At 36.3% G+C, this 14,939-nt stretch overlaps 1 protein-coding gene across 4 annotated transcripts in view; it reads right to left on the reverse strand.

The window, feature by feature from the left end:
* SMC5 (structural maintenance of chromosomes 5) overlaps positions 1–14,939 on the reverse strand; it is a 101,944-nt gene that overhangs the window by 2,600 nt on the left and 84,405 nt on the right. For 2 of the 4 annotated variants that reach the window (XM_082470874.1, XM_082470876.1), the window contains exons 18-24: positions 6,729–6,854; positions 4,213–4,257; positions 3,682–3,777; positions 3,107–3,211; positions 2,775–2,894; positions 1,230–1,409; positions 1,055–1,150 (exon numbers count right to left, since the gene is read on the reverse strand). In XM_082470874.1, the coding sequence (XP_082327000.1) occupies positions 1,055–1,150; positions 1,230–1,409; positions 2,775–2,894; positions 3,107–3,211; positions 3,682–3,777; positions 4,213–4,257; positions 6,729–6,854 (768 nt within the window). Of the gene's footprint in view, positions 1–27; positions 261–1,054; positions 1,151–1,229; positions 1,410–2,774; positions 2,895–3,106; positions 3,212–3,681; positions 3,778–4,212; positions 4,258–6,728; positions 6,855–14,939 lie in introns of all 4 variants that reach the window. The other 2 variants (XR_014266083.1, XM_082470875.1) reach the window with 2 other exon arrangements.

A 14,939-nucleotide genomic window follows, 5' to 3' on the forward strand; every position in this document is an offset into this window, starting at 1 on the left:
CTCTTAAGTTCTCAATTCAATACACACCCTGCCCGACTGTGATCCTCATTTGAATTAGCACATCTGAACCATGGCCTAAGGAATCATCAATATGCCTTGGGAGCCCTCTATATTCATAGGCCAAATGGGATCATACAACTTCTTAGGTTGACCCTGGAAAAGTGCGTCCTCCAGAATTTTCCTAGGGTACTTTCACTCTTTTATCCACAAAACACTTCTCAAGCAACTTCTATGGTGAGGCACTGTGATAGACTGGTAGCCTGAAAAGTGTATATAACAGGGAGGCTTGGTTTACAGGCCAACATGTTTGGTAAACAATAGGGAATTAACAGATCTAGCTACTCCACAGGGTATCTGCTGGAAAAGGAAGACAGATTATACTATTCAATAAAAAACTGAATTTAAGACAGGATTTCCAACGAAATTTTTCATTGAACACTTTAGTTAAAAAAACAAATCTGATTACATTAATAAATACATCTTTGATTACTGTACATCAGTTTTATAATTGACCCACAAAAGAAAATTTCCCATTGAATTGGTCCTAGCTTATGGAAAATTCTCTGTGAAGATAATTCTTTTTTTTTTTTCCCCAAAGTTAATATGTGAACAGAAGATCATGGGGTACTTAGGACTGCCTCTGGGCCAAGTCAGTGGCAGTGGTGAATTAAAAAAGGGCACAGCACACCACCAAAACAGACCTTTCTGGGAAAATGAGAAGGACCAGTGCTCTAGGGTTTATATTCTCCTGTCATTTTTTAGTGCTAAAAGAGGAACTTCTTTAGAGGAAGAGTAAGTGCCAAAAGCATGGAGGAAATCTCAGTTCTAGAACATAATGCTATGCCTCCTACGTTTCTTCCTCTGATAACAAGGTTTCTGATTAAGTATGTCACTGGAACTTGTCCCCTTTAATAATATAAATATTACTATAATCTTTTTAGTTCTATTTTGGGAGTGTTCCTGCTCATATTTACATATCGGGCCAAAATCTGCTACATGTTTTAGCCATGAGGGACTTCTGAGTATGAGTATTTTTAGGTTACTTATTACCTACCTTTGGTGTAATAAAGAAGTACTGAGATGTGTTTTCTTTACAAGCAGTATTTACAACCATTTCAAACACTCTCCGTTCATTGATTGGGTCCATTCCCTAAACAATGACAATAATAATGATTAGATTTAAATCTATTACAAGATACAGTGAAACCCAATAAAAGAATAAGCTATACCTGATTGATTTCATCAACTACTCTGAATGGACATCTATTAAGCTCCTGAAGTGCCATCAAGTATAACATGGTAGAAACACTTCTTTCACCTCCACTTTGATGATGAGGAGTTAATTCATGTAGTTGAGTGCTACTGCGAAATTTGACTCTAATTCGAATTCCATATTTATCATAGTCTTCCTATAAAACATTAAAAAAAGTTGATGAAAGGTGAGAGTTTTCTCTCGCAATTTCATACAATTTTTTGAAAATAGACTGAATAAATCAATTATAAGAGTAAAGAACTTAAAACCTCATGATATTAGTTTTATCTAAATAGATCCTTGGAGGCCTCTAGAGCTTGCAGAGAGTAAGTAGTTCTAATATTTTGTTTCAGTTTATTTATAAAATACGGTTTTAAACCATTCTGCTTTATAGAATGGTTCTGAGGATTAAACAAGATAAACCTAGAAGTGCTTGGCACAGTGTCTGGTACATAGAAAGTATATTATAAATTATATTTGTTATAACACATCCCTTCCTTCTAACAAGCCCACACTATGTAGATAACAATTTTCATGGCAGGTCTAATATCTTACTAAAACTTGAAGTGAAATGATGTTTGCTATCCTTATGTCTCACACTAAGCAGATAAAGGAGTCATGGGCAAAGTTCGTAAGGGAAAATAAAGGTGCTACCTTGCTTTATAAGGGAAAAATTTCAACATTTACAAAATTAGAACCCTAAAATAAGCTTAATGTATCTACCATCAACTAGTCTCAACTATGATCAATACATGACCAATCTTGTTTCATCTGTAACTCCACCCACTCCTCTTTCCCAATTATTTTGAAGCACATCCCAGTTCATCTCTTTACACATTTTTTTTTTAATATATATATATTTTTTGATGTGGACCATTTTTGAAGTCTTTATTGAGTCTGTTACAATATTGCTTCTATTCTATGTTTTGGCTTTTTGGCTGAGAGGCATGTGGGATCTTAGCTCCCCGACCAGGGATTGAACCCACACCCCCTGCACTGGAAGGCGAAGTCTTAACCACTGGACTGCCAGGGAAGTCCCTCTTTACACATTTCTTAATGGAAATCTTATTTTACCCACAACTGCAATGCATGAACGTATAGCTCAAGAAATTAGTACCAAATTTCTAAATATTTTTATTCTTGTGAACTCAAGTTTTTGATCAAAAGGAAACCACTGATACTATACTATATTTCAGTTATGTCTGCCAATTTGTTTATGACTCTTCAAACTTGAGTAGTAGATTCAAAAAGCAATGTATTTGCTTACCACACCTGAATAACCATTACTTAGACTGGCTATGAAAAGACTTTGTAAGGTATTAGTCACTAATCTCAAATGTCACCAAAAAAAAAAAAAAGTGAGCCTGATGGAATCCCATATATGGTCTTTTCCTTCCTTTGGACAATTTTTTTGTAAGCAAAATTTTCACAGATATAACTTTAGAGTAAATAAGCAATTTACATGTACTTTTAGCATATAATTAAAATTACTTGCCAGGAAACATTTCAAATGCAATTTTACCTCATTTTCTGTATGGAGATCAATTTCACCAGCACACTGCATGGAACTAAAAAAATTGCTAAATTTTTCATTAATTTTTTCTACCAGCTCTTTTAAAGGATTCAGCCACCTTTCTTTTACCTGCAAGTAAAGGCAATATAAAAACACGATTTAAAAGAAGTGTTATTGCATTGATACAAAACTTTATATAAAACAAATTTAATATCAATATCAATCTGGTCATGAGAACATATGCTTCTAAGAAAAAAGCAATGTATCATTTCATTTTGCATTATTCTACATTCCCATATGATTAATGGTAAGCACATGAGAAAAAGAAAACGGTTGATTACCTGTGAAATGTTTTCCCTATATTTATCCAGTTCAACTTTCTTTATCTTTAGTTCCTCAGTTAATTGCTCTATTTCTTCTTCTCTTTTTGTGTACTCCTCAACAACCTGGCAGAAGAAAAAATCTTTAAGATTAATCTACCAAAGGATAAAATTATAGAAAATTTTGCATCAATTAAAACACTAACTGAAAATGCCACTTTTGTTGCATTGTTTGTATGCAGTTAATTTATGTTCTTGTAACATACTGAAAATGCCATTTTTTTATCCTTGAAAAAATAGACATTGCAGTATTTCAGGTTAGCCCAAGTATTCTTTTTATAAAGAAAAGGCACAGAACACTGTGTTCCTTAGGAAGAAATCTATTTAAAATTCTAATAGATTCAGAATCTGGCATTTAAAAGCACATTGTTCCTGCTGTCTAGCTTATTATTACCAAGAGCTCCAGTACAGAGTGGGAGGCAAGTACTGGAGGGAACTGTGTGTGTGTGTGTGCATGTGTGCACGCATGCGTTTGTGTCTGGGGGAGGGTGTGGTGACGGTGGTGGCTGCAGTGGGCATTAGGGAAAGAGGCATACTGTAGGATTCAGTCCTGTGAAGCAAGAAGCTCTTGATCTTTCTTCAGTTAATAAAGCATCAATTTCATCCAAGGTGTTTGGAAGATCTTGGAAAGCCTAAAGAAGAAAAAAATTATTATATATAGTACAGTGAAAATAGTTCAATTCAGATAGTTAAAAGAAAAATATTCTGCTAAGTATCTACTATGTGTTGAACAGCATGCTAGCACACAATAAGGAATCAAAGGAATTATAAACACGGCTTTTTGCTTTCAAAAAGCTTATGCTTTAAAAGAAAACAAAATGTATATACTTAATAACATGGGCTAACACCTTAAGGCAATGTATTGATGTTGAGTATTAAAATAAGCAGTACATATCATACAGGTTATGGAATTCAGAGAAAGGAAGTATCAGTTCATGCTACAGGAGCTACAAGAGAGTAAGAGAATTCAGGCCCAGATTCCATCTCTGGGCCTTAAAGCAAATGGCTAGGGAAAAGTAAGGCAGAGGGGAGACAGGAGCTTGGAAAAAAGAATGAGCACTGCATACCATGGGGGGTGAGGAGTTGTGTCCATTTGGAATGGTGGGTACTTGCTGAATTGGTAGAATGGGTCCAGAATATGTGGGGCATTGAAAGAGAGCAAGAAGTTAGAACTTTATACTGTACTTGTGAAGAACTACAAAAGCATCCTAAGAATCCAATTACTTTGACAGTAGAATTTCACCACAGTACTATCTTCTGAGACCATGCCACAGAGACAAATTAGAAGAGATACTTTACTGTGGGGCAGGGCAAAGCAGTACATTGTTTTTTCACCACAACCTGCCAAAGTTTATGTACTACAATGTACAAAATGAATATTGAAACCTTGAAAAAGATCCTAACAAACACACTGCATTAATCTAATATCTTAACCTGTCTTTTTTTCCTTAACCTTTTGGAAAGCAGTTCAACTTCTATAGGCCTTCAGATATTTGTTAAGTATATTTTGCTGAATCTGACCTGTCCATTGAGATTTGAACTCATGTGCCAAACACTTGGTATCCTCATTTGACTCTTTAATAGACAAATTTAAGATGGTGAAACACAAATCTTCAACTTCCTCACCTTCCCCACCAATTTGAGCAAACTGATTTGTCCTTCAATCTTTTCCATCCCAGTAAATGACCAAATTTAGGGGTTCTCTCTCTTACCCTTCAACTCAAATCCATTAGCAAGTCCTGCTGGTTCTGTCATTAAAAGATACCTCAAGCCTGTAAACTGCTCTGTCTCTAATGCTTCCACCCTAATCCATGCCACGAAAATCTCTTGCCTGGTCCAAAGCAATAATCTTCTAAATGGTCTTCTCGCTTCCACTCTGGTGTCCCTACTTTATTCTCCATATAGCAGTTGCGGTGCTCTTTTACAAACTGAAGTTGTCCTCCCTCTATAACTCTTCTGTTTAAAATTCTCCAGTGGATTCCATCTCAAAATAGAGCCCAAATTCCTTCTATGGTCTATAAGGCCCTACAGGATCTGGCTTCTGCCCGCCTTTCTGCTTGGATTATAAATTGTAGCCCCACTGAGATTCTTTCCATTCTCAAACAGGCAATGTATACTTCTGCCTCAGGAGCTTTGTATGAGCTGTTTCCTCTGCCTGGAATGCTTTTCCCTCAAACCTTCACTTGACTGATTTCTTCTCTTCATTCAGGACTCATCTAAAATAGTATCTTCTCAAAGGAGCCTTCCCTGACACTCTAGCCTCTTACCTTGTTTCATTCTTCTTCTTAGTACCTCTTGCTATCCCCGACATAAGCTGTGTGCTTTTTGATTTGTCTTCCCCACCCTCCAGACTAGAATATAAATTTCAAGAGAGAAGGAAGTGTGTGTGTTTTGTTCTGTACATGATATATAGAAGGTAATCAATACATTTTTAATGAACACATGAACTATGTTCTAATCTTGTTTCTTTCAAAAATAGTACCATGTATCAAGGATAGAATCATGCTACTTTCTGAAAGAAAAAATTAGTACAGATATTGTACTAATATTATTTTATAACACAATGTATTCTGGAGAAGTTTTATTTTTAGAAACAATAGCCCCTCAATTGTCTTACAAATATCTACTAAATTCCTACTATGTAGCCAAACAGATCCATTCTCCCTAGTTTCTGGGTCTGATAGCATAAAGCACAATCTTTGAGGATATGAAAATTATAATCCAAATAAGTTTTATTTCCAGTTCTATTTATATCTTTAGCAGACATTTCATTATCTACTGAAATAGGTAACATTTGAAATTAAAAATTAAAAAAGCCACACAAATACCAGATATTTAAAATTTTATTTCTAATTTTACTTTGACATTATTCTGAGAGAGTAGGTATGTAGGCAAGGTATTATTCCTACCTGTCAGATAAAGCTTTGGGTCACAGGGCTACCTAATTAATGGTGGAACTTGGAAGAAAGGGCAGCATCTTCTCATTTTACTAAGTGAATGATATGTCAGAATATAAAATACGCATAATGTAAAGAAAGAAAGGCTCTTTTTTCCCCTTCCTTAGCAACAGATGTCAGCCATAAAGATTCAGCTCCCACTCAACCGTAAATAAACACCCTAATTTCCAGGAAAACATTTTCATTTTGCCTTCGTTTGTCTAAATATCACCTCTATTTACTGTTCCTTGTATATCAATTACTGGTACTATGTTTCCATGAAAAGCTATAACCCATCTCCTGACCCTACCTCTTAAAAGGGTGCTTGGGGAAAAAAGCGTTTTACTGGAAGAATGAATGTTATGGTATTAATAATTTTGCAAAATAATACCCATGTTTTAATAACTTTAGTACGAAGCAATAAGACTGACTGGTGTCCAAGTCTGAGTATAGTGAAGAAAATTCGTTGAGCAAAATTACTTTACATACATACTCAGTTTAAAAATGGTGGCAGGGGGGTGGGGGATCTCATATTTTATGGCACATTGTGTTTTTCATGGCCCAGTACAATGCCTAACACACTTAAAGCTTAAAAATAACTGTCTTAAATATGTTAGCTTGTAGCGTTATATACTTTTTATACTTACTGTCTGATATTCTTGAGGAATGGTCTGCTCTGCACCCAGGTTACATACTTGCCTGGCTCTCTTCATAAGTTCCTTGCATTTCTGCAATAATCTCTGTCTATTTTCATCCAACTCGATGAAATGTTGCTAATACAAGAAAAAGAAATATTTTGAAAATTTGTATGTTACTGTTAAATCACAGGGCTATTTTATTAAACCACCACATTATATCAAATATATTATTGAATTTTGATTGTGATAAGCAAATCATCTGAAAACATATCTCAAACCATGACTGATTTTATTGTAAAGGTTAAATTTGAACTTAAACTTCAAAATATATCGGGACATTAATAATATGGCATTTCTTGACTCCATAAGAGCTCTGAAATTTAAACTTAACTGCCTTTTTCTGAAAGTTTAATTTAGCTATGTATAATTATACTCTAATAAAATTTGATATATACAGTATGTAGGCTTCATATCCAAACACTCAGCATTCAAATGTAAGCAGAACCTTTAAATAATGTTTGATAGTTTCCCAAGTGCCTTTCATGTAGCTATCATTTATTCATGGACCCATTCGTTCCTTCACCAAATAATTACTGAGAACCTATCAAATGTCAGTATTTTATTATGCACTGAGCATAGAAAGGTAAGAAGAAAGATACACAAAGTCATTACCATACAAGAAACAGCTACTATTTACTGAAAGCTTATGTGCTAGGTGCTTCACACACATTCCCTTATTTCTCACAGCACTGTACAGTATTATTATCACCCCCATTTTGCACATTAAAAAAGAAAGAGGAATTACGCAAGGAGAGTATGTGTGTGGTGTGGGCAAGGGATGGAGGAAGGTCAGAGCGGCCACAGAAGCTATGACAAGTGAATGATCTTAAAGGACAATTAAGAAATTACTAAAGAGGGAGCAGCAGAAGGCATTCCCAGGATAGGTGATTTAAAACATACAGGCCATGGAAGCCTCCAGGGCCTGCTTATTTAGGGAACAAGAAATTCAGCGTGGCTGGAGGAGAGGTAAGGATGCAAAAGATGAGAGTGGCAAGGTGGGCAAGAGCCAGGTGGCAAAAGTTTCATGTGTAACAAGAAGGGCATCGTGGAGGACATGGAAGCAACCTAAGTGTCCATCGACAGATGAATGGATGAAGAAGATGTGGCACATATATACAATGGAATATTACTCAGCCATAAAAAGAAACGAAATTGAGTTATTTGTAGTGAGGTGGATGGACCTAGAGACTGTCATACAGAGTGAAGTAAGTCAGAAAGAGAAAAACAAATACCGTATGCTAACAAATACATATGGAATCTAAAAAAAAAAAAAAGGTTCTGAAGAACCTAGGGGCAGGACAGGAATTAAGACACAGACGTAGAGAATGGACTTGAGGACACGGGGAGGGGGAAGGGTAAGCTGGGACGAAGTGAGAGAGTGACATGGACATATATACACTACCAAATGTAAAATAGATAGCTAGTGGGAAGCAGCCACATATCACTGGGAGATCAGCTTGGTGCTTTGTGACCACCTAGAGGAGTGGGATAGGGAGGGTGGGAGGGAGACGCAAGAGGGAGGAGATATGGGGATATATCTGTATGTACAGCTGATTCACTTTGTTATAAGGCAGAAACTAACACACCATTGTAAAGCAATTATACTCCAATGAAGATGTTAAAAAAAAAAAAGAAAAAGAAAAAAAAACAAAGGGCATCATGGGATGCCTTCTGTGTGCCAACCATGGTTATCACCCCCATCCTATACGGTAATTAATATAATCCTCATTACCATCTTAAAGAAATGTATTACCTCCTTTTTTATATGTGGTTCAGAGATATTAAGATGGAAATAGCAAATGATTAGGTTCCTGAAAAAGAAAACAGGTCTTAGCTTGCTCTTTCCATCAAACTTTGGTCTGCACAAAAAGTACCAGGGCAGGTGTGAGGTAGAGGGAAGATTTGTTAAACAGTATTGATGTCCCAGCCACAAGCCAGATCTATTTAATTAAGACCTCTGGGGCCAAGGCCTGGACGTTTGTATTATTAATAAAGTCCTGAGGTAGTTTTTATGCACACAAGTTTGACAGCAAAGAAAGTAAACTAAGACACAAGTTATAAAAAGTAAAAGTATATATACACTGGACTGATCTGAAAATGCAAGCAAGCCTTTATACTGATCAGTTAGTATCAATATAAAGTTTCCTTGAATGGATTCCTTGGCCCCTACACACCAAGAGAAATAAAAGAAAATTAAAGACTCCCAGTCACCCTTACTCTGCTCTCTAGAGCCTATTATACTCAGGCAAATGCAAAACATGGGACAGCTAGACAGAACTAAACACTCCTAAAGTCTTCTCTTCCTGCTTCCTATTCCTCTGGATCTTGCTAAAATGAAGTATTAGAACATTATGGGAAAGAAATATTCCCAAGCTGAAAATCTGGGGCTCTGGGCTTAGGACAAAAGCTCATTCAATAGTTTCCTTCTGTTTGGTGGCATATGTCTACTAAAATCTTTATCAGAGGGCTTCCCTGGTGGTGCAGTGGTTAAGAGTCTGCCTGCCGATGCAGGGGACACGGGTTCAAGCCCTGGTCCGGGAAGATCCCACATGCCGCAGAGCAACTAAGCCCATGCACCACAACTACTGAGCCTGTGCTCTAGAGCCCGCGAGCCACAACTACTGAGCCTGCAAGCCACAACTACTGAAGCCCTTGCACCTAGAGCCCGTGCTTCGCAACAAGAGAAGCCACCACAATGAGAAGCCCGTGCACCACAACGAAGAGTAGCCCCCTCTCACCGCAACGAGAGAAAAGCCTGCGTGCAGCAATGAAGACCCAATGCAGCCAAAAATTAAAAAAGAAAAAAAAAATCAGAGAAAATGTTTCTATACATACATGTTTGTGACAATCTTCACATAGCACCTGTTCTTCCCCCACCCCATAATTCTTACTGAGTTTTTCTGCGGGGGTGGGGTGCAGAAAGAGTCCAATTATATAAGATAACACTGTAAATTCAGGCTAGTGAAAAGGGCTTATTTACATTTCTTCATAGAATCTAGCCTTTAACAGTTAAAAGGCCATAGAAATAGTTCATCTGTGTAAAACATAAGGGGAGAAAATGGCGAACTTACAAAATATCCCCCACCAACATCTCAGAAAAGATTACTCTGTAGGTACATACCCTGAAAGAAATGAGTAAGTATTATCTTTTCTCTGAAAGTCTTTTGATAAAGTTCAATTGTTATGAAAGTTGTACAGAAATACCTTGACACTAAACAAGAAAAACCTTCTCTAAGAGGGCCCTCTAGTGGAAAAAATCAGACTGTTCACAGAATTTCTTACTAAATATATGTTGCACAGAAACTTAACACAGTAAATATTCTACTTAATTTATTAAAATAAGAGTGAAACAAAATGAAAGCCATTTTGGTGTGAAAGGAATTAAACTACGTTCTAGGTAGCATAAACTTTTACTTAAAAACTGGTTGTAGATCAAAACATTTCTTCCTCAATTTTCCTTTCATATAAATACAAGAATCAAACTTCATTCCAATTTAATTGATTTCAAATTCAAATGTTAACCATAAGTTTTCGTTCATGTTGGACTGCATATTTTAGAAATATGAAAAGTATTTAATCTTTTTATTTTAAGCAACTTAAAATTTTAACGTCAAATTTGAAGTTTAGAAATCAGTGGTCTTCACTGACGTTTTAATATATAAGCTTACAAATTCTATTTCAATCAATCTAATAGTAAACAGTGAAGCAGTGACAATAATACTATTTACTTGGGAAAGGATTTTTTCCCGCCAAATACATATATATCATTTAAATTGGAAAAAAAAAGTCTCCTCTGAAGTTCAGTTTTTTGTGGGAGAGTAGTAAGCAGGCAGGCAGAGGAAAGAACATTAGATGAAAGCACAGAATTTCTAAATTTAGTATTAGGATAAATAAATTTAACAACTTCCAATTCCTGATGTAAATCTATACTTCTTAAGGAAATATGGGCTTCATGCTAGGCACACACTAAGCATCATGATGTATATTATTAAATTTACTATCACAAATATCCCTGCAAGTTAGGTATCATAATACCTATGGCTGAAGACAATAGGCTTGGAGTGGTTAGGAACGCTGCCCAAAGTAAAAAACCAAGTAACATGTACATCCATCTGTCCACCTCTGTATCTGGATTCATGTACAGTCAGCTTATTAACTTGTCGTAAAAATATTCCAGAAGGTAATGACATACCTCTGGAGATGTTTTATGGGTCTGGAACCCTTTTCCCCTATTTGCCGTCCAATAATTTGAGGAAGTTTCAAACTCAGTGGTGGTTAGTTATCCCTAAGTTCCTTCACGAATACAATCCCTACTGAATTTTTGTGTCAGTCTTCTTTTGTGAACTTGTTTTCATGATCAGGGTAAAAGACAAACCCTGAAGTGGCAGTAATGGTTCCTTAGTACAACCTGCAGTGTGTCCAAAGGAGGAGGGGAGGGAGGGAAGGAAGGAAGGAAATGATTTCTTTTTGTTTCAAATGCAGTAGGACAGCAGAAGAACAGGTAAGAGCAAATATGGGTAAGTGACAGCAAACATGAGAAGGAAAAAGAGCAAATGAAAGAGAAAATGAACTACCATACACTTACTCTTCTCTGTATCTTTTACTCACCATTCTTGACTGTTTAAAATGTGTGGTTGGTGACTATGATCAGTCAGTAACAAAACTTATCAAAACATAGTGTAAGAAATAAAAGAACCTTACAAAAGGGTTGGTAAGACAATTATGAATAAAAAGCATTTAATAACTTTCAGATCAACATATAAAAAAGGGAAACCATGCTGCAAAATATTGTTGAGGAAATACAAAATAAAGCCGGGGGGTAGCATCAAGTAAGCTTAGTATGGAAAAACCTGACAAGATGTGTGTGTGAATATGGTAAGAGGCTGACAACTGAGTGGGTATTATTTCCAGGTAACAAAATCTAGAGTGACACGCAGCTAATCAGATTATTTCTCTAGACAGTATAATGTGGCCATCTTTGTAAAAAATTAGTGACTCAAAGATTGAAAACAAAACCTCCTCACAAGAACTTTCCTACTCTCCAGAGTAGTCAGCTCAACTCAAAATATTACTATTTCTGCTACTACTAACAAAATGGATGAGTCAGAGTTTGCACCTAATCTTAGTACATCTACGTGAACTGAGGCTGCTGAAGGGTATCTCTAACCATGTCAACAGCGGCTGAAGTCTGGGAGAGGGCTTACTCCAAAGCTAACATGATTTTGTGATACTTCTGTAACACGACACCCATAATTTTCTTAAGTTCTCACTGACACTTAATTCAAAAACAAAACTTCAGGCAGCAGGATCAAATACTGTCTCGTGTGACTGGACGGAAAGCTCCATATATCTGCATAAGGGGTCAATTCCTTTATGAAATCTCTTCCATAACACCATACTCAACAACCAGGTTCACAGGCTCAATCAATGAAGAAACTTCGGCATGGGCTCTATCATTATTTACCAAGAGAACACACGGTCTGCAGATGACTTCCCTTATGCTTCCACAAAGTATGATGAGCTCTCCGTTGGAAACTTGTTCCACATCCAGCACCTCCCCCCACCCCCACCCAAGTTTCTTTGCCGGATCTCTTCTACGTGTTCAGAGTGACTACTGCTACACCCGCTGCCTTCCTGTCTTCCTCCACTCCTTTTCTTTGGGTGGCGTAGGGAGAGGGAAGGAACTTTCCCATCTTCCAACCCTCCGGTTTTTGCTCAAAGTGAACTACCCAACCCTAGGATATGGAACCTGACCTTCAGAACCTGACCTTCAGCTCCTTTTGGCTAGGTGTGTTCGTGCTTGCGTACTTTAAGATGCTTACCTGCTAGCAAAATTCTTGTTTTTTTCCCATTTCTTCTAGCCATAAGGTTTTTCAAGAAGCCAGAGAGTTTGAAGAAGCTGGCTTCAGAATAATGAAGCTGTTCTTCTACTCTTGATTTAATCTTTCCATTCATCTATGCAATCCTATGGCTACCCAGCCTCTAAAGACTCTTTCCACTGAAAGATACTACTGTAGTTCACTTTTATACAACACGTTAGTTTCTGGTAAGTGTAAAGTGAATCATGTACAGACCACTGCCAGAAAGGAGTATATTCTAGCAAAGTAGAAGAACGGATAGGAAAGGGTACAAGGGGACTCTGAATACATGAACAGTCTTAAAAACCTGCAACAAATATGGCAAAGTGTTACATCTGTTAAAAGGGACAGTGGACACATGGATGTTATATTACTCTTTTTACTCTTGTATATAAAATTTCATACTTGAAAAAAGACTTCAGTGAAACAAATGATAAAATCCTGTTTTTTCCTTAAATTTTTCAGTTCTGAAGTGTAACTAATGAATAAATAACCTGCACATATATAAAGTGTACAACTTGATGAATTTTGACAAATATGTACATCAGTGAAACCATCACCACCAATAATGAACATATCTATTGCCTTCAACAACTGTGTATCCCTCTGTAATCCATCCCACTGTACCCTTTGCAGGCAACCACTGATTTATTTCAGTCACTAAGCATTCTGCATTTTGTAGAATTTCATATTTTTTAGCTATTACAGAGAAAGTTGCTACACATTTGTGTACCAGTCTTTCATGGACGTATGCTTTTATTTCTCTTGGGTAAATACTGGGAGAGGAATGGCTGGATCACATGGCAGGTATATGTTTAGTATTTAAGAATCTCTCAAATGGTCTTCCAAAGTGGTTATTCACTTTAAATCTCTACTAGAAATGTATGCACGTTCCAGATGCTCCACACCCTCACCAGCACTTTGGTCAGTCTTAAAATTTTAAATCATTCCAGTAGGTCTGTGGTGATAGCTCATTATGGCTTTAATTCACATTTCCCTACTGACTAATAAGGTTGGGCACCTATTCATGTGCTCATTTGCTCTCTGTATACTTTAGTGAAGAATATGTTTAAATCTTTGGCCTTTTTTTTTTGACTGAATTGTCTTCCTTATATTGATGATTGTTAAGAGTTCTTTTTATACTATCTATCTATCGGGGGTCAGCAAACTTTTCCTATACAGAGCCACTAAGTAAATATTTTAGCTTTTGAGGGCCACATACAGTCTGTCACATATTCTTCTTTTTTTTGGGTGGAGGCTTTTAAAAATGCAGAAACTATTCTTAGCTAGCAGGGACTTTACATAAACAGACCTGAGGCTAGATTTGGCCCAGAGTAAGAGCCCTTCATCTAAATACAAGTCCTCTGTCAGATGTATGTTTTGCAAATACATTTCCCCAGTGTGTAGCCTGCCTTTTCTTAATAGTGTCTACTGAAAAATTTTTTAATTTTGAGGAAGTACAACTTCTGATTTCTTTCCCTTTATAATTCATGCTTTTAGTGTTCTATTTATTCTATTTTGTCAAAACTAAGATCACTAAGATTTTCTCTTATGTTTTCTTCAAGAAGTTTTATAGCTTTAGTTCTTACATTTAAGTCTATGATCCATTATGGTATGAGGTAAGGGTTGTGGTTCATTTTTTTGTATGTGACTATTCAACTGTCCCAGCACTATTTGTTAAGCTATTCTTTCTACATTAAATTTCCACAGTATCTTTGCCAAAAAACAACTGACTGTATATATGTGTATCTATTTCTGGATTCTCTGTTCCACTGATCCATATGTCTATTTTTACACCAATACAATGGTGTCTTCATTACTGTAGCTTTGTAATAAGTCCTAAAATTAGGTAGTTTCTGTCATACAATTAGTTCTTTTTCAAAGTTCTTCTAAGCCCACTGCATTCTAGAATAAGCTTGTCAACTTCCAAAAACTAAAACCCTTCCAAAAACTCTGCTAGGAATTTTACTGTATCTACAGATTTGGAGGAGCACTGACATTCTAACAAATCTTGAATCATGAACACAATCAATTCCGTTTACTTTTGTAGTTTCTGGCGTATAGGTCATATATTATTGGGATGGCCAAAAAGTTCGTTCGGGTTTTTGTAACCTCTTACAAATCCGAGTGAACTTTTTGGCCAACCCAATATATATACATTCCCTACGTACTTAATATTTTTGATGCTATTGTACACAGTATTCTTAAATTTCAGTTTCAAATTGTTCATTGCTAACAGACGGAACCATAACTGATTTCTACATATTGAACTTGTATCCTGCAACCTTGCTAAATTCAACTA

The sequence above is a fragment of the Balaenoptera physalus genome (assembly GCF_965194825.1).
Source record: "Balaenoptera physalus genome assembly, chromosome: 7".
NCBI lineage: Eukaryota > Metazoa > Chordata > Mammalia > Artiodactyla > Balaenopteridae > Balaenoptera > Balaenoptera physalus.